Below are 23,023 nucleotides of genomic sequence, written 5' to 3' on the forward strand. Positions count from 1 at the left end.
AAGGAAAGGAAGATGGGGTGTGAGTGAGAAGCAGTGGTTACTAGCACAGCGAGTTTTATGTTTTAGAATATTTTTAGTGTGTATGTCTTTGGGGCTGTGTACACTGTGCATGCCCGACTTGGAAACTACCTCCATCTGAATGATTGCAAGTTGAATCAAACTCAAATGTACCCTTAACCCAAGTCTACTATTAGGAAAAACAAACACACAAAACTTTGAATGTGAACTAAAACTATATTGGGAGCTTTGGTGAGTGTTCCAGTTTCATTTTCCTGTAAAGTTGTTCTTCGTGATACCGTGTTTATTCAATCCCCGAAGTGTTGTCAAGTAAGTAGTATTTAATCCGTGAAAAATTTCAAGTGGCCCCTTTTTCTCTCTCAAGTGTTTCTTTTTTTCTCAAGTGTTGCTGTAGCCATTTTAACATTGAAATGAACCGTTTGATTTAAAAAAATTATTTATGGCACATCAAGTAGCACTTAGTGCTCTGCCACAACATTCGACGGTTCCTGGAGGCCCGTGTGAAATACGGCGGGAAGGTCGCGAGGCGTGTGTACAGGCCTTCTGCAAACATACCTCACCATTGGAGCTGGTTATAATTCCTGGGTGCTGACATGAAGATTAATAATGTTTAACTCGGATTTTGGCAATTTTTGCCAATTTCATTGCCATGCTCCTTTTGTTTCAAGTTATTACCTAGAACTGAAGTGATAACAAATGTTTCATGTTTTATACTGCCAGATAAAAGGTTAAGTTTTCGTATGTCATATGCTCCTACACACACACACACACACACACAGATATATATATATATATATATATATATATATATATATATATATATATAACTATATCAGAAGGAAATGAGTAATTCTCCTAAAATGAAAAGATTGTCCTCCTTTTAACATTAGGTGACTGGTTCCCATGCGGTTGAGTCATATGTAAAAATTGGAAACTCAACCTATGGGTCTTTATGCACTGACTATATCATATAGTTCTAATTTTCTTTTGTTTTTCTGGGAAATGATGGTGCTTTTTGCTTTGCCAAGTTTTATTATTGAGTCAACTGCCAAAGTTTAAGAGAGAGAGTCAGGGGCCCTTAAAATTATTTGGTGTTGAGTGAAGAGGCAAAGAAAAGTATTTCATATTCTCAAACATTTTAACTTTTATGTCTCTACCTGATGTTGGAATATAATCTAAACTTCAAGGCTTTTCTGGTTCTTTTTTGACTGATGTACACTGTTGAGTGAAGTCCAAATATTAGCGAGGGGAACTTTAATCCTGCTCGTTGATACCCAGTTTGAAACTGCATATTCTAATTTTTAATAGACTATCTTCTTTCTTGCCTGATCGTCCCTGTGTTTAAACTTCTGTGCATCAGAAGGCCTGTGCGCCTGCTTGTGGTTTTGCACCATCTGGAAGTTAAAATTTGACTTTAGAAATGATGTCATACTTGCTTACTGCAAACTGGGCTCATGTTGGTTGAGAATTGGATGCAGTTCAGGTAAAAGTTTTGTCTTAAAAGAAAAAAAAAAAAGGCCCTTAAGCTTTGTTTCTTGATTGTAGGAGACTGTGCAAAGCTGTAAAGATAGAGTGAAGGTGATTGAAGGGCACGATTCAGATTCCTTTGAAGCTAAGTACATGCTTTGGGCGCATGGAAAATCAGCTCCCAAGCCGAAGAGCTCAGCTGGCACCGAATCTCTCCTGCCATGTAGAATTCGGGTGTTATGACTAGTGTGTTGATCACGACCATCCTTGTTCTCTATTTTATTCCTGGAGAAATATCCTTACAGCTAGGTTGCTTTTTATCTCTTCTGGGCTCAGGAAGATGCAACTGGGCACTGATAGATCGTGCATGGTGAGAAGGTGCTACAAATGTTAAGTGTATTATTCATCAATACAGTCTTTTTTTCTCAACTCTCTTCAGCACCACTCACTACTTTCCATATTGTAATTTATTTACATCACTGTTTTGGGTATTGGGTATTCCTTTTAGTCCACACAGAGACCATCCACCTTTGATCACTGGAAGGTGGGACCAGTTTCGTCCAGATACACACTGAGCCCTGCTCAACCTGTGTGCAAATCTCTACAACTGAATGTAACCCTTTTTAACCACTGCTATAATCTGGACTAGTCAGCATGTCCTGAGAATTTACAAAGGACCCACAGATGCAGTTCTTTATGTATAAACAAAAAGTATTTCTTTTTTACCTGATACGATGAAAATCCAAAGACAAGTATTGATGTTATTTCAAATTGGTAGGTGAAGATAACTTTAAACAAAGATAGGCCACTTGAGAATCTCTATGTTTACACTTGAGTGCAACTGGAATCAATTTTCATTTCGGGGAGGGAAGATCCCCAGACATGAGCATCCCTTCCCCTTCCCAGCCCCTAGATCTCTATGGTCATTATGTGAGAAGAGGCACAGGCATCAGATGTTTCAGGAGTCGGCTGTTCTCACCCTCTGCAGTCCCAGAACGCACATCCTCTCCCATAATGCAGTCAGGGTCATTCTGCCAACAGCTTCAAGCACTTGCTGCCCCTTCCCTTGCTGGGACCTCCTAGCTTCATCCTCCTCTCAGGGACAGAAACTGGGAAAACGCTACTCACCCACCCCCTCATCACCTTTGACCCTTAGGAACACCACTTTGGCACCCCTTTCTTGGAAAGGGGTAAGAAAAGGAGATTCTACCCCATTAACTATTATCTCTGATATCATCAGCCTTGCGTGATGTGTACTACTTAAGACTGATTCCTGTCTTTAAAAGCATAAAATGTCAGGCGCTCTGTTCCAGCCTCTTTGTTTGAGGAATGAAGAAACGGGATGGAAGGTTGGGTGGGGGGAAGTGAGTTGCTTGTCTAGATCCTCACGGCTAGACAGAAGCAGAACCCAGCCTAAAACCTAAAGTTCTCTCTTCGTTTTATTTTCACATTTTTAATTATTTGATTTTTTAAAGAGAGAAACATTGATTCATTAGTCCATTTATTTATGCACTCATTGATTGATTCTTGTATGCGCCCTGACTGGGCTTGAACCCACAATCTTGGCATATCAAGATGATGCTTTGACCAACTGAGCTACCCGAACAGCCTAAAAATTCTTTTTTCTTCCTTTCTTTCTTTTTTTAAAAAAAACTTTTAATTGTTTTCATTGTTCCAGGTTAAGCCTTTGACTCTGTATCCTCATAGTATTTACATATCTATTTATTGTGGCTTAATATGACATCCTGCATCCATTTTTTTTAAACCTTTGTCCTTTTTTCTCCTTTTCATCCAAATTTTACTTGCTCTTAGTATAATGAGCAAAATTTGCACAGCAACCCCCGTTACCAGTCCCATTTCTTCTTCCCCGAGACAAACCGCTTTAACTCTTTCTGTCTCATTATTTGATAATATCTCTAAACAACGTGCTTCACCACACTTCCTGATTTTTGATGTAGCTACTACCTGTCAGATTCCTGGTATGGAAGGTGAGGATTAAATTCCCCAGCACCCACAGCACCCATGTAAATTTTTTTACACGTGGTCTTCAGAAAGAAAATAAAGCTTATGTTTCCTCCTTTTATTACTGACACTTGAAAAGCAGGAATTGTAGCCCTGGCCAGTTTGGCTCAGCGGTTGGAGCGTGGGTCTGTGGACCAGAGTCCTGGGTTCAGTTCCCGCTAGGGGCGCGTGCGGAAACACACAAACAAAAAAACAAAAGCAGGAATTGTAGTCCTGCGATTTTTGAGGTAAGGTAGAACTAGGCAGTTTTTGTATGCTTTGTCTTTTTTTCTTTTTTCTTTGGAAAGGAGTCTTTCAGAAAGCTGGGGAACAGGCTCACTGCACAGTTTCTCCCCCCAGCAGCATTCACTTCCTCTTGGCTACATGTCTTTTGCTAAAGTAGGAGTGTTTCTCTGCATGTCAGTTCTTCCTTCCAGGTGTCTGTCTGGGGTGGGGCTGTCTGTGTTCTCCGTGTCCGCGGAGGATGCTGCGGAGGGAGCCCCGGACGCTGGGGCGCCGGGAATCGGCGGATCCGTGCGCTCATTTCCCAGAGTAGTTTCCCAGCTTGGGGTCACCCTACTACTTCATAATGTCTCATCTCATACAAAACCTACATTAAAAATGTATCACTGTTCAGATGCATACGCAAGAGGACTTCACGTTAGAGACAGGCTGTTCAGGTGCGTGGCGTCTGGGTGCCCGTGAGCAGTGATGAGATCTCGGGCTCAGGAGGCCTGCGGCCACCCCCGCAGGGCTTGACTGACGGTGCTGGTGAGCCGACCGGGTGTAAAACCCTTACATTCTTTCTTCTTCCCGATTTCAGGTCGATGCACTGAGACTACGGCTGGAAGAGAAAGAATCTTTTCTCAATAAAAAAACAAAGCAGCTGCAGGACCTCACGGAAGAGAAGGGGACACTGGCTGGGGAGATTCGCGACATGAAGGATATGTTAGAAGTGAAAGAAAGAAAAATCAACGTTCTTCAGAAAAAGGTGAGTTGCTGGCAGAGCCCGTAAGGCTGGGAATTGGTCTCATCCGTGCATTGTCCTTTCAGAGACATTTTTGAGCATGTGGGAAAGAAGATACTGTTTTGAAAGAATTTTAGACTGGAATTATAAACGTGAAACTTACTCATGTTGTGGCATGTCATTTTTAGCGTGGCCTTTGGAATTTGCTATTTGATTACCTGAAAACTAAATAGCGATGATATTGGTTTTCATTTGCCAGCTTAAACATAGAAATAATTGGATAAATTTAAATATAAGTCTAAAATGATAAAAAGTCCCAAAAGTTAATCTTTCCCTTTTCCTTATGGAGAGTTGAGCAAAGAATTTGTGGGTCTTAAAGATATTTCAGATGCATTTTGTATTTACTAAACTTTAGTGGATCTTATCCTGCCAAACCCATACAGATTTTAGGAGGGGGTAATGTTCACATCCATTACTTAATTGGAGTCAATGGAGAATGTCTAGTAAGCCCTGACTACAGTGACCTAACACAGAAGATGCTTGACCTGAATGGGGTCCTTTTTTCCTTCCTTCTGTCAGCAGCTTATTTTCTCTATTATAGGCGATCCAGATTTTGTGACAGCACTCTATGATTTTCTTTTGGAGAATTCCTACTTGCTACTATATACGTTTTGGTCTCCTGCCTTCCCCTAGCAAAGTGTAGGGAGGAAGAGAAACCAACACCTGCTCTTTAAGAAAATGTATTGTGAAGCATAGGGCTTTCAGAGTAGCAGGCAGTCAGCCTGGAAACCGCACGGGCAGCAGTGGTGGGCAGGGGGGCCGGCCGGCAAGGACACTGCCATAGGCAGGCCTGTGGCTGGTGACCTGTGCTGCAGCTGCTAGCAAATGGCACTAACTGGCTTCTTCTTTTGGTGTCATTTGCCACCATCATCTCCCACCCTGTTTATATCAATAGCATCCTAGCTGTTGTTTTCTGCACCTACCCTTACCTTTCCTCCAGCTTATTCTTAAAACAGAAGCTAGAGCAATTCTTTCAACATAAAACCATCCACATCACTCTAATCAAAGCTCTCTGGTTACAACCAGCTACATAATTGTGGGGGCCCAGTGCAAAAAGAAAATGTGGGGCCTCTTTTTTCAAACTTTATTGTGAATTTCAGGATGGGGTGGTAGCAGAGCATTACACCAAGCATGGGGCTCTGCCGAGTGTGGGGCCCTGCGCAGCTACGCAAGTCACACACCCGTGAAGCTGTCCCTTTCCCCAGTGGTTTCCATCCTCACTCTCCGGATATTGGTGATTGGGTGGATCATATTATTAATTCATTTCTGGGAAGATCTTTGCATCAAAGCCCTGGTCATTGGATCCTCCCTTTGAGGGTCCCGCTAATGCATAGAGAACGAGAAGAGAGCCTGGAAGAAACCACCGAGGACCTTTGAATCAATGGGACTGTCTAGGGCAGGCGGGACTAACAGAGAAACAATTAAGTGGAATTTCTTGGAACATCAAATGAAGATTCCAAAGAAGCCTTTTCATTTAAGTACCAAGCAGAGAATGAGGACAAACACTGATGTTGAACGCTGTATGCTGGATACTCTTCTGTGCTCATCACATGAACCCTTGACCTTGACCCTGTGAAGCAGGTATAGTTACTAACCCCAAGAAACGGGGGGATACTGAGGCTTCTGGTAGGTTTGCCCAAGGTCATGCAATCTAGACACACATGTTTTTTTGTCTTTGGGAAAATAAGATAAATGGTTATTGCAAATTAAGAGAATAAGCCTCATTTCCTCTAGTTTTCTGATGATGACACCATGTGTGGGAGCGAATGGAGGAAGAACATCCCCGTTGTTTGTTTCACCCGGAGGTGAGACCAAGCACTCTCATTCTTGAGAAATAAGCGGCAAAAATCAGCTCAGCAAAGATTTTGGGAAGACACTTTTCACGCCTAAGTGACAAATGACCACTTTTGCTGATATGCATATTTTGTAAAATTTTAAACTCTTCTCCACAGATAGACTCAAAGTTTTGGGACCAGTCTGAAAGTCCTAGATCAAAGTCGTTTATGTACCATGGCTCCTTTGGACAACATGATCACAATTCCACTCATTTAAACCATGTAGATAATGAATTTGGAAATCTTTCATGTATATTTGGAGAGGTTGTTCCACTTTGAGTGTTCTTCACTGAGTGTTCACCAGTAAATTCGGGAAGGAACTAAAACCACTGGCAACACAGCGAAGGAGAAGGAGTCCTGTTACCCCCGCAATGTGAAAGCGATGCAAATCCCTGAGGTGATGCGCACAGAAACCAACTCAGAATGTGGAAATGACACAGAAGCCAATGGGCCGATGAAATGTTGTCTTTGGGTCTGAACACCCCTTAACATCTTGACCAAATTCAGCACACTGGCTGTTTTAGGGCAGGCCCGGTTTGGAACAGCATGAGCTTTGGATTAGGGTGGGTTGGCATGGAAGAATAATAAACTCATGTCAATGTCAGAGGTGGAGTATTACTTAATATTTCTTTCTCACAGACTCTTGGCAGCCAGCGCTGTGTTTTCATGCCAGTGGAACTGGGTATGCTCCTTTCATCGCCGTGTTTAACCTGGCCCGGCTAGGCTTGCACCGCGCCTCCGTCCGCTCGCCTTCGGGCCGGGTCTCGGAAGCCTTGTGTACCCCGTAAGCCATGTGGACGGGTCACATGTCGGGCAGCAGGCACGACCCGATGCTCTAGACATGTTGCTACTTGAAGAAGGAAGTGCAGTGGAATAGACCGGGAACCGCCTACTCCCATGTGGAAGGGTATCTCTGATCAAGCTTCGTAGGGAAACAGAAGTCATCAAAAGTGGATTTTTGGTCCTACCATCATATTTTTGGCTCTATTCCATAATTCCAAGATATGGAATTCTTTTATGAGGGGACAGAAATGTGCATGGATGAAAACTGTTCAGAGGAATATCCCCTTGAGGCTGAAATACTGAAGTCAGGGGAACAGCACAGTTTTCCTGCTGCGTTCTGTTCCGATACCTGAATTCAAACTGCCGTTGATGAAGTGCTACCTGACTATTGAGTCATTTTTGTAGGAAATGTCATAAAACCTTGACGACATTGTACATTTGGAAAGTGTATAATGCCCAGGGTTTTAGGACATGGTAGTATTATTTGAACCAGATAAAATTCTGTTACACAGCCCATAGATTCTTGCAACATAAACTTACTACCCAAGATCTTTTTTTTTAAAAGCCATTAAACTGGACAAAAAAAAAAATCTATCTCCATTTTCATTCTAGGTCGCAGTTCCACGAGCACCATGAATTTATAGAGCAAAGGCACTTTATTTATTAGGGGTAGAAAAACAGATGGTGATTTCTCTGGGAGCCAAGCTCACTAGCTGTCTGTTGGGCTCCATGGATTGCCCTGAGGGTTGAAAAGGGCAGGGAGAGGTGAGTGGTGTTGGGTCTGGGAGTGATTTTATGGACCTGCCCACCGTAGGAGCTTTATCTACCCATTTGGAAGTATGGTGGTAAAAGTTCTCAATGCTGAGGAGTTCAGAGGCAAGGATGTACAGGAGTATGATTATTAGCATACTGGGTTTCTTCATGAAGTTTATACAAAACAGTGATATCTGTGAAGACTACAGAACATAGAGATTTCCACAAGTGTGAAATTGAGGCAAGGTATGGAGGACTTTTTGACTCAGTCGAGCTCTTAGTGTTTATTTTTATTTATTTATTTTTTTAATCCTTACCTGAGGATATTTTTCTATTTATCTTCAGATAGAGTAGGAGGGAGAGAGAGAGAAACATGGACGTGAGAGGAACACATCGACTGGTTGCCTCTTGCATGACCCCAACCAGGGCCAGGGATGAACTGCAACTGAGGTACATGCCCTTAACTGGAATGGAACCCATGACTCATAGGTCCGCGGGCCAACGCTCTACCGCTGAACCAAACCGGCCAGGGCGAGCTCTTAGTGTTTAAACATCCAGTTGAAGTTTTGTATTTGTTATTGCATTTGTTGTTGGCAAATTGCATTTGTTATTGGCAAACCTCCTAATTTTTTGAACATGTGCAAAATCATATTCATTTTGCATTTGTTGAGTGTTTGCTATGTGTCAGTCAGTCACTTCTGTGGGTCCTGGAGGTTCAAAGAGAAATGAGACATTGTCCAGTCCTCAAGAAGCTGACAGTCTGATTGGGGAGATAGACATGCATAATCCTAAATATAAGTGCAGTGAAAAGCAGTGTGGCATGGAACCAGAAGCAAACAACTTGCTGGATGCAAACAGCAGAAGCTAATTCTGGCTACTTTAAGCAAAAACGAATTTATTGCAAGAATATCCAGAGCCCCAGTGTCTGGCCCATAGAACCAGATTAGAGGGATGATCAAGAACTAGGGCAGCTCAAGGAGACCAGGAAAAGGCAGACAATGACGTGATCTCATAACCAGGGGTGTCTGGTCAGGTGCCTTCTCGGCTGATGGCTGCCCTCTTACCCTCTTCTTTCTGCCCTTACTTACATCATGCTGTTGGTCAGGATTCAAAGTCCTGAGACAGAGCTCCAAATTTCACACAAGTGCCTCTCTGGCAGGACCTCCCCAGTCCCTTTCTAAAAGGAATCTGGGCAATGTGGTCCCACACTTTCTGCTCAGTTTTTGTGTCACTTACTCAGGGAAGTCTTTGCTGACACTCAGGCTGAGGGAGGTTTTACACTCTTGGAGAACCACTTCCTGGCTCAGTTTGAAATTATGCATCCCTTTAGCGAATGTTGGCTTCCCTCCCAGGGCTAAGTTCCTCGTGTGCCCCAACTATGATCATCAAGATACCTCCAGCTCCTTGCAAAATTCTTGGCAGGTGATGGTTCTCAATCAATATGCATTGGGTGAATAAATTATATCAGCAAATTCTGAATGAATGAGAGCTTGAGAGAAGGGAAATCACTTTAAGATCCATTCTTGGCCCAAGAATATTGTTAGCTATGAGAAGAGTCATTTGCCCCAGTGAAATGTCAAATCCACTTGTTGTTCCCAGGACGGTATGTTCTGGGTAGGTTGCAAGAGGGAACCATCCAATGAATAATAAAACACAGATGAGGAAATGGCTGTTGCTCTACCCACATCTATACCTCCAGCCTCAGTTCCATTACACGGGGAAGGTAAAAAGATAAACTTACATGCATATATGCATAATGAATGGACACAGACAATAGTGTGGGAAGGCAGGGGGGTGCGGTGGGAGCAGGGAAGGGGGGTCAAGGGGGATGCAGACATCTATAATACTTTCAACAATAAAGATCAATTTAAAAAAAAGAGTAAGTGAGCTTGGCCACTTTTCCTTTTATTTTTTTAATCCTTACTCGAGGACATATTTGCATTTATCTTCAGATAGAGCTGGAGGGAGAGAGGGAGGAAGAGAGAGAGAGAAACAGTGATGTGAGAGAGACACATAGACTGGTTGCCACCCACACGACCCCAACCGGGCCAGGTACAAACTGCAACCAAGGTACATGCCCTTAGCGAGAACCGAACCTGGGACTCTCTGGACTGTGGGCTGACACTCTAACCACTGAGCCAAACTGGCCAGGGCTCATTTTCCTTTTTAATAAAAAGAAAATGTAGCATTTCTTGAGAATGCTGTCTTATTTTGCAAAGAGCATGCTTCCTCCTCCAGTTCTCACATCTAAGACTGATACAGTGAAATTGCTGATTATCCATTTTCATTTCCAATTATGAACATGCAAATGATCATTTTTATAGCAAAAGTATTATTTACTATAGATTGAGCCTTTGCTATATACCAGACACTGTGCTCAGGGCTTTGCAGCCTTAGGTTATGAGTCCTTATGACAAACCTAATGGCATGTAGGTACTATCATAATTTCTGTTTTTAAAATTGGAGGCTGTGCTTTAGAGAGTAACTTGCCCAGAGTCCCAGGGCAGGGATGGCTCTGGGTGGAGCTCTTCTTAACCATCACACTATTCTGGTGGTTTTCTACTTTATGCTCCTGTGTCCCTCATGACACAAGTGGGGTCATTCTCTTTTAGGGATTAACTAGACTATAATTTGAGCAACATACCTAAGGTTGACATAAAGGCTGCCTGTTTTTAATACCAAGCAAGCAGAGATGCCTTTACTAAATAATGTGATGCAAAAGTAGGAAAGCAATTAAATTAATAAAATACAACTTTGTTTCTGGCCAGTGTGGCTCAGTGGTTGAGCGTCAACCCATGCACCAAGAGGCCATCGGTTCAATTCCTGGCCAGGACACGTGCCCAGGCTGTGGGCCTGATCCCTGGGAGGGGGTGGGGTGGAGCGGGGGGCGGGGGGGGGGCGCATGCAGGAGGCAGCCAGTAGATGTTCTCTCTCATCAATGTTTCTATCTATCTCTCCCTGTCCCTTCCTCTCTCTCTAAAATCAATAAAGGAAAAAAAAAAATTAAAAAAGAAAACAACAATGGGTCTGAATTTTAAAATATATATGTTAAGCCATATTTAGAAATAATAAAGATTGTGGTGACCTTCAGTTTCTGTTTATCCCCTCCCCTCACAAGATTCTGCCCATAATATTTTAAACCATTCCCTTGTTTTGCTGCCTTGTTTTCAAAGGATTGTACCATTTTTGCTGTCATAGTTGTTTCAGTTTGTCTTACTTGTTGGCTTAAAGGGCTGAGACCGCAAATGGTGATATCAGAAATCTAAGTAGCCTTCCTGGACTAGTTGTAGATGAACTTGAGATTCAGGAGACGCCTCCCCTAATCTTGGAAGCTGCTGCACTTTGCAGCGAGCTGGTCCCCTGATGTCTGACCCTGGTGTTCCGTCTGCATCTGAAGGTAGGAAATGGGATGGCATCTAGGGGCTAGAGCACAACCAGGGTGGCCATGGGTTCTCAACCAGGGGACACTTTATAACCCTTCACCTCCTCCCCAGGAACATTTGACAATGTCTGGAGATAGTTTTACTTGTCACCGCTGGGGAGTTCTACCAACCTCTGTGCGTAGACAACAGGAGTGCTGCTGAAACACAGGAACATTGTGCCAGAGACCACCCCCAAGCAAACAACTGTCCAGACCAAACCCTTGTCTGTGGGACTCCCTTTCTTCCTATGTGTGGACTGCCCTTATCATCTTGACTCTCTCTGCTCCCTGCCTTTACATAGTATTTTAAAAAATCATTTCTTAAAATAATTTTTTACTCTGGATATTATCTCAGCTGATCTGATTAATGTTTTTAGCTACACTCTTTCTCTGTTATCATTATAGGTAGTTTATAGAGGCGAACATCTTGTGTATGAGTGTGTCTGATATTTGAACTATTACTTTCTATTTTCTAATTTTCACATATAATCCACACTTATAAAGGGTATACACATAGCCCACTTGGACTATTAAAATTATTAGAATTATTAAAACTAATCTGACCACACTAATCATATCAACTAATTTGGAGGGGATGCTGGTCAGCTATAGCATAGGGAACATATAAATAAAACATCTGACTTAGAACAGAGCTGGCCACCCAGTTGGTATCACCCAGATTGAAATTTCTTTTCTCTTTAAAAATTTTTTTTTTTATTGATATTAGAGAAAGAGAGGAAGGGAGGAGAGAGAGAGAGAAACATCAATGAGAGAGAACATCGATTGGCCGCCTCCTGCATGCCCCCCACTGGGGATTTGGCCCCCAACCTGGGCATGTGTCCTGACAGCAAATCAAACCAGTGACCGATGCTCAACCACTGAGCCACACTGGCCGGGCTGAAATTTCTTTTGCTAAATGCCAGCATTTGGAAAAGTGATGTTTCAAACTAATTTTTTTCCTGACCTCCCCCACAAAAAGCACTTTATTTTAGCAGCCTTTGAGGCTGAAAATCTGATTTTTATACTCATATTTAGTATATATTTTTATATATTTTATCTGGTCACTTGGGTTATGGAAATATCTTTTGTTCAATGTGGACTGACTGTAGATTTAACTAAAATGTTGCTTAAATATTTGCCGCTAAATGGATTGTATCGGTTAGTGTTTGTGATTTTCCAGTTTTCTTCGGAGTAGTGCCTCTTCAGTCTAGAAAATATAAGAAAAAGCTGACTCGCTATATTGTTTAATAAATTCTCTGTAGGTATTCTGGTAGCAGTATGTAGTCGGTCTAAGCAGATGGGTCTTTGCTCAGCACCCTTTAATACCTTCTGTCTTAATCATGACAGGAAGTTGATACCAAGGGCTCTAGTGCTAATTCAGTTCCACGGGACAAATACTCACCCAGCCAGGAAGAATCACTCTTGGCTGGAATTATTTGCCCAATGTTAGTGATAGTCTCAGGAAAAAACCTGTTGGGTGATTTTACCGGTTGATCCTTTTGGTCAGAATTCCATTTTGCCCCAGTGAAGTGATATTCTGAAGGTCACTTTGTGTCTCTTGAGTAGAGGTTGTGGCTTCCTTGGTGAACTTAAGCTTCTCTGTGAAGCAGAGAATTCACCACCCTCCTTTATGTTCATTTATTGCTTTTCTTCTAAGTTGCCCTTCTTTTAGAGATGACAGTGATGAAATGAAATTTTATTATCCAAAGAATCAAAGCTAAAAAATTCCCCTTCTGATAGAGCAATGAAGGAGATTTAGGGAAGCCCGTTCCTTCACGCATTCATTCAGCACCTTTAGGCACTGTCCTCAGTCGGCTGCCTCTTTCAGCCCCTCAGCTCCCAATATTATTTGACTGTAAAAGACACGGTAAACTGGGTATGCCGATGAAGCATGGTCAGTCCTGAAGACCAAGATATGAGAGAACAGTGTACCTGGAAGAGACTGGATGGACTGTCTCAGTCCAACCTTTCCATTTTTCTACTCAGGACACGGAGGTCCTGAGGGATGAGATGACTTGCTTAGAGTCACAAAGAACATCCATATTGTAAATACTCTCACGGCTCGCAGGGGGCAGCCGTGATCACCTGTGCTATTTCAGAATGCAGCTCAGGACCGCGTCCTTCTGAGGACTGATTCTCATGCAGTGAAAGCACTGATTCTGCGCTGGTGAGGCCAAATCTCTTTTATGTAAATATTTGCTTCTGGGTTAAGACCTTAGATTCTGTACTCTATTTCAGCATGATGCGTGTGGTTTTTTTTAAAGATTTGTTTATAATTATCTGCAAAGTCCTTGAAGATTCAAAATAAAAATGGCCAGAGCGTGCTGGCCACGGCTAATACCCTCATGGGGTGCAGGCATCTTGACACACCTGTCAATCCAGCTGCCAGCAGGTGTTGTTTTGTGATATGGGATTAGAAGTCGTTGAGCCTTTACATATTTCAGTCTAGAGATGATTCCGTTTTTCTTCCCACGGACTCCCCAGGCCATTTGATTTAAATCAAACTTATTTATGTGGAAAGGAGAATTTTCTGTCTTTTTTACTTATCCTCTGTTTGGCAATTGTTTCTTCTTTGCTGTGAAGAGTTGACACATATCTGTATTAACATCCATCACATTGTAGTGTACAGAGAAGTCCATAATTTAAAACTTTAATGTGTGTCTAAGTTTTCTATAAGAATAAATGTAAATTCGGGATACTATGTTATTGGGGCATGTAACCCACAGTTGTTATGGGTGAGGGGCACCTTCGCACTGTTCTGATACTGCAGTCTCATTGACATCCCCCCTTTCTGCTTACCTGATTATATGATGCCCTTTGCGATGTAAAAGAGGTAATTGCTTTAAACAGACTATTTTCACAGAAGCCAAACTCTAAATTAATGGCACAGAGTGTACGGTGCCTTCATCATGGCATTTTATCACACTTACCTCCTTTCAGATTGCTGACTTTGGAGAACCAGTAGTAGCACCGACATGTAATCAGCCCTTAGATAATATAATTGTAGTTTATAAAATTAATTTACAATTCTAACAAAAATGCTATGGTAGGTAGAATTCTAAGATGGCCCCCAAGATTTCTTGTCTCCCTGGTATACATTCCCTGAATACTGTCAAGGACTGTGACTATTATGTACTTCACCCCATGGTTAGGTTACGCCCTACAATACCGCTGACTGTAAGAAAGGGAAGTCATCTCTGTTGGTTTGAACTAATCACAAGATCCCTTTAAATCTGGATCCTAAGGTCAGAAACAGGGAAGTCAGAGATTCAAATATGAGGTTCTGCTGCATGAGAAGTTCTCCACTGTTGACGATGGGGAGGGCCACACGGCAAGGAATTCGGGCAGCCTTGGGGGCTGAAAGTGGTTCCCACGGCAAGCCAGCAAAGGCAGCAAGGACCTCAATCCTAAGACTGCAAGGGGCTGAATTTTGCCAATACCATGAATCAGCTTAGAAGTGGATATTTCATTAGAGCCTCCAGACTAATCATCTGGCTGACACTCTTGATTTCATCCCTGTGATACCCTGAACAGAGAACAGCCACGCTGTGCTGGTCTTCTGACCTAAAATCTCTGAGCTGTTCTAAGCCACTACATTGTTGGTGGTGGTGTGTTACAGAGCAAGAGAAAACTGATACAAGCACATATTAAAATAACTGTTCAGTAGTAACAACCTTTCACAGAAACCCAGAGGCAAGTAGATAGTAGTGGAGTTCACAAGAGACTGACAAGGAGTGTAGGCTCACTAACGTGGTCTCGTTTGTAACTGTAATGAAAGCAGTTTCCAATGCCTTTGACTGCTTAGCTTGGAAACCATGGGGGTTTTGATGACTTTTCATAATTTTAGGAGGATTTGCAGTGTTTCAAAATGTATGCATAGGAATGAGCCTTTATTACACTTTTCAGATTCTATTATTTCATGTACATGACTAAGATTTATTAGAACATGATACTATGTGTTTGTATCTGCTTCCCCTTAAACCTTGAGCTCAGCAATGGAAGTGACTGCATCTTACCCAGCTTTCTGTTTCTGGTACGAAGCACTGTGCTTAGTTCCTTGTAGGTGCTCAGCTGGAAAATTGCAATTGAAATGAGTATATAAACAAATCTGTCCAAACTTCTGGCAAGATTCAGGGTGAGTAAACAGATAGGAATGGCTTGTGTTCCGATAAAACTTTATTTACACAGTCAAGCTGTGGGGCCCTGACCAGTGAGTCTCAGTGGTTGGAGCGTTGGCTGGCACACTGAAGGGTCAGAGGTTCAATTCCTGGCCAAGAGCACATACCTTGGGGTGCATGTGGGAGGCAACCAATTGATGTGTCTCTCTCACATCAATCTCTGTCTCCCCACTCTTTCTAGAAATAAAAAGCAATGGAAAAATATCCTTGGGTGAGGATTAACAAACAGACAACAAGCAGTGGGCCAGATTTGGCCCATAGGCTATAGTTTGACAAACTCTGGTGTAGATCACAAGTTATTGTGGCCTAGAGGCAATTTTAACATATAACAGTCTTCACAGAAAGTTTGAAATTGTTTTTATGTCCTCCAAATATTTGATAGAGTTGAACAAGTTGTACTTCTCTAGGGGGCTGTGTTTTCTACTTGCCTCAGACATTTCTCCTGGTGAAATGGGAAGGACGCCACTTTCCCCCACAGGTGAGGTCTCTCCAAGTTTCTGTTGTCTTCTGTAGTTTCCTTGTGAATAAAGTCTGAATGAAGCAAAGCTTAGCAAACAGGATATTATGCTCCAATGAGTAGCACCAATTGACTTGGCGTGGAGATATTACTTTCTTTAGTTTTGAAATATGAAGTTAAATTCTTTAGGTAATATATGATACTTTGACTTATAAAATCATATGAAGGGTAGCATATGTATACCGAGGCTCTCTCCAAATTATGTTTGTGAACTTGTCAACTGCTAGCGACATAGACCAGGGTGCCAGACAGGACGGTAGGATGGGTGCACGGATCCTTTGCTGCTGTTCCATGTAAACAACACTTCATTAGACCTTGGAGGGGAATATCCTTTAAAAGGGATAGATGGGAGGTATAAAATGTCAGGTAGCTGGGTAGCAGACAGCGGGGGATGTCGACCAAAGCTGCTTTGTCTACCAATTGTTCATCAAGGAACTCATCCTAAGAAACAATTAGGGTTGTAGGCATGGATTTAGTCACAGTTTTGTTTATAACATGGTTCTTTAATTTTTTTGTCTGATCAGTGAAAATATTGTAAAGTAGAGCAGTGACTAAATAAGTGATGGTATATTCCTCCATGGAAATGCAATAGAAATTGTGTTATAGAAGAATATTTAGTGACAGATATTTATATTGTTTCATTACTTGAAATAAACTCTTTATAATATTTATGTACATAAAATTGTCAAAGGATGTGTTTTCTCACTCTCTTACCACCATAATCTGACCCTATTTTTGTTTTGAAAAGCATAAGCAAACACACATATACATACGTATACGCTTGCTTCAGTCTAATTCATTGTTAAGAGCAGGGACTGGGATGGACCTGGCTTTGAATCTCAAATAATGAGCTTTTACCCTTAGGCAAGTTCCTTGTATTTTTTTCTGCCTCATCTTTCCTGTCTTTAGCATGAGGATAAGCTCACACCTCACGTTCAGGCTCAGTCCTTTCCAACATAGTAGGTGTTCAAGAAGTAGTTATTGGATGAACAAAGTGTGCAACACTGTTGGTGCATAACACATTCTATTAAAAATCAGTTTCTATGTGCTAGATCTGTTGACTCAAAGAAGTTGGAAAGAAAATGGGATTATTTTGTAAAGATCGTTTTGAATTGCTTTTTAAATTTACGTACAGTAGAATTCAGTCTGCGTGCTGTGCAGTTCAGTGGGTTTTGACAGAAGCATGCACTTGGGTAACTAGCTCCACAGTCGTGACACGGGGCAGAGCCAACACCCTGGTACTGCCTCCTGTGCCGTTAGCCCCCGCCCCGCCCCCGCTCCTGGCAGTCACCTGTGGTTCCCCATCCCTATAGTTTTGCCTTTTCCAGAATGTCATAGTAATGGAATTATACAATATATAGTCTTTGCGTCTGGCTTCTTTCACTTAGCATACTGCATTTGAAATTCATTCACGTTACAGCCTTTATCAATAGTTCACTCTAAAGATAATACTTTTAAAGATAACTCTTAGTATATGAAATGTTCCGTATCGTAGCCACACGGTTCTTTTATCCTGAAGTTGTTCTGAAGCCAGCATTGTTACAGTGTAGAGTGTTAGTGCTGAAGAAGACTTGAGAAACAGCCTCACCTAATTCAGCCTGTTGAGAAGCTGAGGGGTCTCAGAGCCAGAAATCAAATGCGTTACTCCAGGTGAGCTCGTCAGAATTGAGACCGCAATCCGCAGCCTTGATGCTACACTAGCCAAGTTCTGTTGGAAGTCAGATAGGGTAAAACATTCTGGTAATGGACTAGTGGGTAAGTAAGTCCCTGAAGGGCAGGGAGAGGGGTGTGTGTGATGTGTGTGTGTGATGTGTTAAAATGAGAATATTAAATTAATTTCAGACAGAAAACAAACCAGCACTTTTTTATGTGCTTAGAATGAGCAGAAAGGACCTTCTGCTTCTCCTTCTCCTCCTCCTCCTCCTCCTTATTATTATTATTTTGCAATAAGGGTGAGTTTGTATAAATCCACCTCCGTTTTTTAGACTTCATGGTAAGCACTGTCAGAGATGATGCTTTTGCCCCTGGAGCAGGTATATGGTAACTGGCCAAGCCTTTTCAACACGGAAGGTGGTCCCAAGTGCACCAGGGTCCCCACAGCAGAGCTCACAGCAGACCCTGAAGCGCACAGACGTGTGTAGTCTTGCCCTGAAGCCTGAATTAAGGAGTATCCTTCTATTGCTTATTAATTATTCTGCTTATCCTTTATTTCTAAACACATAGTACCACTTTACTGTTAAATAGTTTACATGTGAGTACCATATTATATCTTCTTTTTGAAATAGAAGTAATAAAATAACTTTTTCCTTCTTAAAAATCAAATTAGGATTTTAAAAATGGAATCTCTTATATTGGAATATTTATCCATTGTTACTACATAATACAGTAAATAAAATAAATATTTAACCTTAAGGACAGTTCAGACTTATGGTTTATAATATGAAAACATACTCCTATAAGTACCATAAGACATTCATTCATTAATTTAAGTTGGTCACAGTAATGCATGTTTAAAATTTTTTTTAAAATATGTTTTTATTGATTTTTCTAGAGAGAGAGAAAAACATCAATGTGAGAGAGATACGTCCATCAGCTGCCTCGTACATGCCCGCTACTGAGGATTGAGCCTGCACCCCGGGCACGTGCCCCGACCAGGGATTGAACCAGGACCTCTCAGTCCATGGGACGATGCTCAATCCACTGAGTCACACCAGCTGGGCACAGTAATGTTTATACCCATGTGCATATCAGCTCATCTTCCTCTGCCTTATTTCAAACTTCCCTTTTAAAATATTTTATATCTAGTTGATACAGACTTAGTTAAGCATCCGAGGTAATTTATATGTTTGCTTTGTTTATAATAACTAACTTAAGTCTCTGATGAACATGGCAATTTTCATAAGGAAATATATGTTATTTGCCATGTTTAAATTTAAACTCTCAGAAAGAGTTCTTCTCTTGAAGAACTCTATTCATGTCTTTGGTTTGGTATTTCATTTCCATTCACAGCTTAAACATTTGTTGTACATTTCTGTGTGGTTTATATATTTTTTCACATTAGTGCCACATGACCTTTACTGAAAATTTTAAGCTAACTGTTTTTTCTTTGAATAATTCATCCCTTAAAGTCCCTTTCCTGCTTTTGTAGAGTCTCTATGATCAAGAATCTGGGAACTGCACAGAGACTGTGCTAAGTGTTATGGTAGTTGACAAACTAGTTTGGTTAGATAAGTCTCCCAATTGGAGTGTCAGCGTGGATTAGTCTAGTCCATAGAGAGAAGAAGAAGCTAGAAAATAATGTCCAAAATGCTCACAAAAGCAATGAGCTATGACAAGGGAAAGGGTCTGAGACACCAACCCTGTGTTGAATTGAAGGAAAAATCAAGAACGTCAATTTTAGCTATTGAATTGCCTTGCAGTGCATGGGAGGCGCTAATTTACTCAGACATCTTTTGGCAAACTTGCATGTAGACTCTGCTCAGTCCTGTTGTTATTTATGTGCAGTGATGCCTGCAGCCAGAGAGCTATCTTTCTGGACTTGCCTCTTTCGAGCTGAGAATAAAGGCTTGAGGAATATAGGAGATGTCAGTAGCAACAAGCAACTTGAATTCCTCAAGATAAAGACCATGGCTGGGAAGAATTGAGCAGGCAAGTGAAGGTTACAGACTCCACATTAATAATAAATTTACGAGAGTACAGAACAAATCATGCCAGCCCATCTTTATTGTTTTCTAGGTGGACGTGCAAGATTAAAGAAAGGAATTCAATAGCTGTAATATCTGGAATTGAGTAAATCATCTAATTCAGTGTCTCCACAAATCTTTGGGGGCAGTGGGGGTTGGGCGGGGGATGGGAAGAACCTCAATGAGAATTGGCTCTGAGCACTGTCATGTGGATTCAATTTGGCTCTTGTAATAAATTACAACGGAACAAGGTCCATTGGGACGATGTTGGGATCAATAGAAGGTCAGGCTGTAACATCTCCAGCAGTGGTCTGGAAGAATGGATAACACACTTTATTAAGCTTGGCAGGCCAGGAGGTTTTGGTACTGTTGTGGTCACCACCACTGTCATTAGCCTTTATGAAGCACCTGTTGGGTATGGGCCATTCTGGGGGATGCTTGAAGAAAGATAGAATGTGTACAATTGCCTAAATGATCAACCTGTTTTAAAATGATGATAGTAGGTACAATTTATTGAATGCTTTCAAGGCTACCATGCATAGAGCTAAGCTTTTTTCACGGATTATTTCTTTTAATCCTGTTGACCACACCTGAGGGAATAGTGAAGTATAGGGAATTACTGTACGTAATGCAGCTGGTAAGTGGCAGCAATAAGTTATGAACTGAGGTAGTCTGATTTTACTCGTAACCTCTGTGCATATAGTATCCCTGTGTGCTCATGGAGAAAAAGCTTGTTCATTTGTTAGCTCATTCATTCATTTGTTCATTCAGCAAATAACCTGTATGTACAAACATCCTAAAATGTTCCTGGGATAGCAGAGGAAATAGAGCTATTAAAGGTGATTTTCATAAAGTGGTACACATATAAAGTGAACATGTGTTAAAGATTTTGGTGAACGCATTAATTTGGGAAGGAACCAGGCAGATGATGGAATTGGATAGAGCTCCCATAGAACAGAAACGTGTATATCATTGAATGAATGTGCAAATAGCAGCAAACTGGTTTTTCCCCAAGAACAGAAGGAAGTCAGTATAACCTCTCCTGGACAGGTCAGAATTTGTATGTTTATAGACAAGAATTATTTTTATTGCTATGAGTTATCTGCATTTTACCTAGTTGTAAAATAGCTCAAAGATAATGAAAGACTAGACTGAAATAACCCGAAAGAGTGTGATCTAAATAACAGTCTTCTATTGAAACAGTTTTTTCCCTATATGACTAAGGAGAGAATTATAATGTAACACAATAGGGTATGCCTTGGAATAAAAGACTTAAATACAGAGAATAAGTCCAACACTCCTGAATTGTTCAGAGAGGACTTCTAAGCAAAGGGGAGCCTGAAGACACCTCATTTTTCAGATGGGGACTCTGAGGCCTTTAGAACTGAAGGAAGTTAACCAAAGTCACTTACCTCCTTAGCCAAAGAAGCCTTATAATTTTCTGCCTTTACAATGATATGGGAGGTATATGAGGGGTGTGTGTGTGTGTGTGTGTGTGTGTGTGTGGAGATTTATTGTAAGGAGTCCAACATCTGATGGAAGAATTGTTCCCTTCTGTAGCTTTAAAAAAAATTTTTTTTCTTTATTGATTTTAGAGAGAGAGGAAAGGAGAGGGAGAGAGAGATAGTAACATTGATGAGAGAGAACATTGATCGGCTGCCTCCTGCATGCCCCCTACTGGGGATCAGGCCCACAACCTGGGCATGTGCCCTGAATGGGAATAGAATCAGTGACCTCTTGGTGCCTGGGTCGATGTTCAGTCACAGAGCCACACAGGCTGGGCCTCTTCTGTAGCTTTATCAGACCTTCTGAGGGCAAGATCAAAAGGGTATTTATGATTGCTGTCATCATTGTAATTATTATTTTTTCTTATAATAGCAGCTAGTATTTACTGAGCAGTTCCTGTGTGCCAGGCACTATGATAGGTACTTGACACGTTATTAGAGTAACTTCCTCACCAGCTCCAGGTCACCCCTCTATGTCACCTTCTCAGCGACGCTGTCTGACCACTGGCCCTGACTGTTGTCCAGTTGTGCGGCCTGCTTGTCTCTACCCAGCAGACTTATTCCTTCTTACCTTGTGCTACTTGTTCTTTCCCCCCATAATATTTTACCTTTTAATATGCTCTGTCATTTACTGATTACGTTAGTTGTCTTTCTGGAATCTGAGTTTCACAGTGGCGGGGATTATGGTCTGTTCTGTGTACTTATGGAGCCCGAGTGCACAGATCAGCCTTTGCCGTGTAATAGGAGCTGAATGAATATGTGTGGGGTATTGATTACCTCGTTTGATCCTCATGACACCCTCATGACAGTTAGGTATGTCCTGTATTTACCCCAGTTGAACAGAAGAAAACAAGGCTCCTGGACGTTACTTGGGTGCTGGGTTTTAGGCACATCTTAGGCTGCGAATCACACAGCTGAGTCAGAACCGGCCCGATCAGCCATGGTCTCACCCTGGGCTTTGCAGGTGAGAAGAATCGTGTGGTTCTGAAGACTCCACAGGTGCAAAGCCAAGCCAGGAAGCACTTCAGTAACGTGGAGCAAGACACTGACAAGTTAAAAGGGAAAGAACAGTAAAAAATTGTTAAGACTGGGGCCCTGGCTGGTTTGGCTTAGTGGTTAGAGTGTCGGCTGTGGACTGAAGGGTCCCAGGTTCAATTCCAGTCAAGGGAACGCACCTAGGTTGCAGTTTCGATCCCTGACCCCAACGTGGGAGAAGCAGCTGATCAATGTGTCTCTCTCACATCAACATTTCCCTCTCTCTCTCTCTCCCCCCCCTCCTTCTTTCCACTCTGTCTAAAAATTAATGGAAAAATATTCTCAGGAGAGGATTACAAAAAAAGGTTAAGGTGGTAAATTTCATATTATATATGTTTTATCGCAATTAAAATATAAAGGTTTATAAGATAAATACGTGTTAAGATTTATTAGCCATTGTTTACAGTGTGTGTGTATGTGTGGAGGAAGGAGAGGAAGATGAGAAATAAAAGTATTGTCACTGGGCAATGGGAAGCAAAAAGCACCTGGGTTGCATTTTGGCTTCTTGTTTTCCTGACTCTGTGGCTCAGATCAGTTCTCAAGCCTCTCTCAGCCTGTTTCCCCAGTGAGCAGTAGAAACACCCAGTACCCACCTCAGAGGGAAGTCGTGACGGTCCACGAGAGAAGGGGTGAAAAGGGCCCGCACAGTCCTGGCTCCTGATTCACCCCTCCGTTAGGAGAACTCCTAGTCAGTGACCAGTGGACGCTTTGATTCTGTTCGCAGGGCCGCGAGCGCCGCGCGGACAGGTCTCAGGCACCCGCGCCAGGAGCGCTTTCCACGCGGCCTGCAGGTTTTACTC

At 41.9% G+C, this 23,023-nt stretch overlaps 1 protein-coding gene across 2 annotated transcripts in view; it reads left to right on the forward strand.

Moving 5' to 3' along the window:
• ERC2 (ELKS/RAB6-interacting/CAST family member 2) overlaps positions 1–23,023 on the forward strand; it is a 922,431-nt gene that overhangs the window by 380,490 nt on the left and 518,918 nt on the right. For both annotated transcript variants that reach the window (XR_004960151.1, XM_036266685.1), the window contains exon 7: positions 4,310–4,477. Coding sequence is in view for 1 of the 2 variants with exons in the window: in XM_036266685.1 (XP_036122578.1) it covers positions 4,310–4,477 (168 nt within the window). In the remaining variant the exon portion in view is untranslated. The remainder of the gene's footprint in view (positions 1–4,309; positions 4,478–23,023) is intronic.

The sequence above is a fragment of the Molossus molossus genome, unplaced genomic scaffold, assembly GCF_014108415.1.
Source record: "Molossus molossus isolate mMolMol1 unplaced genomic scaffold, mMolMol1.p scaffold_m16_p_18, whole genome shotgun sequence".
NCBI classification, from domain to species: Eukaryota; Metazoa; Chordata; class Mammalia; order Chiroptera; family Molossidae; genus Molossus; species Molossus molossus.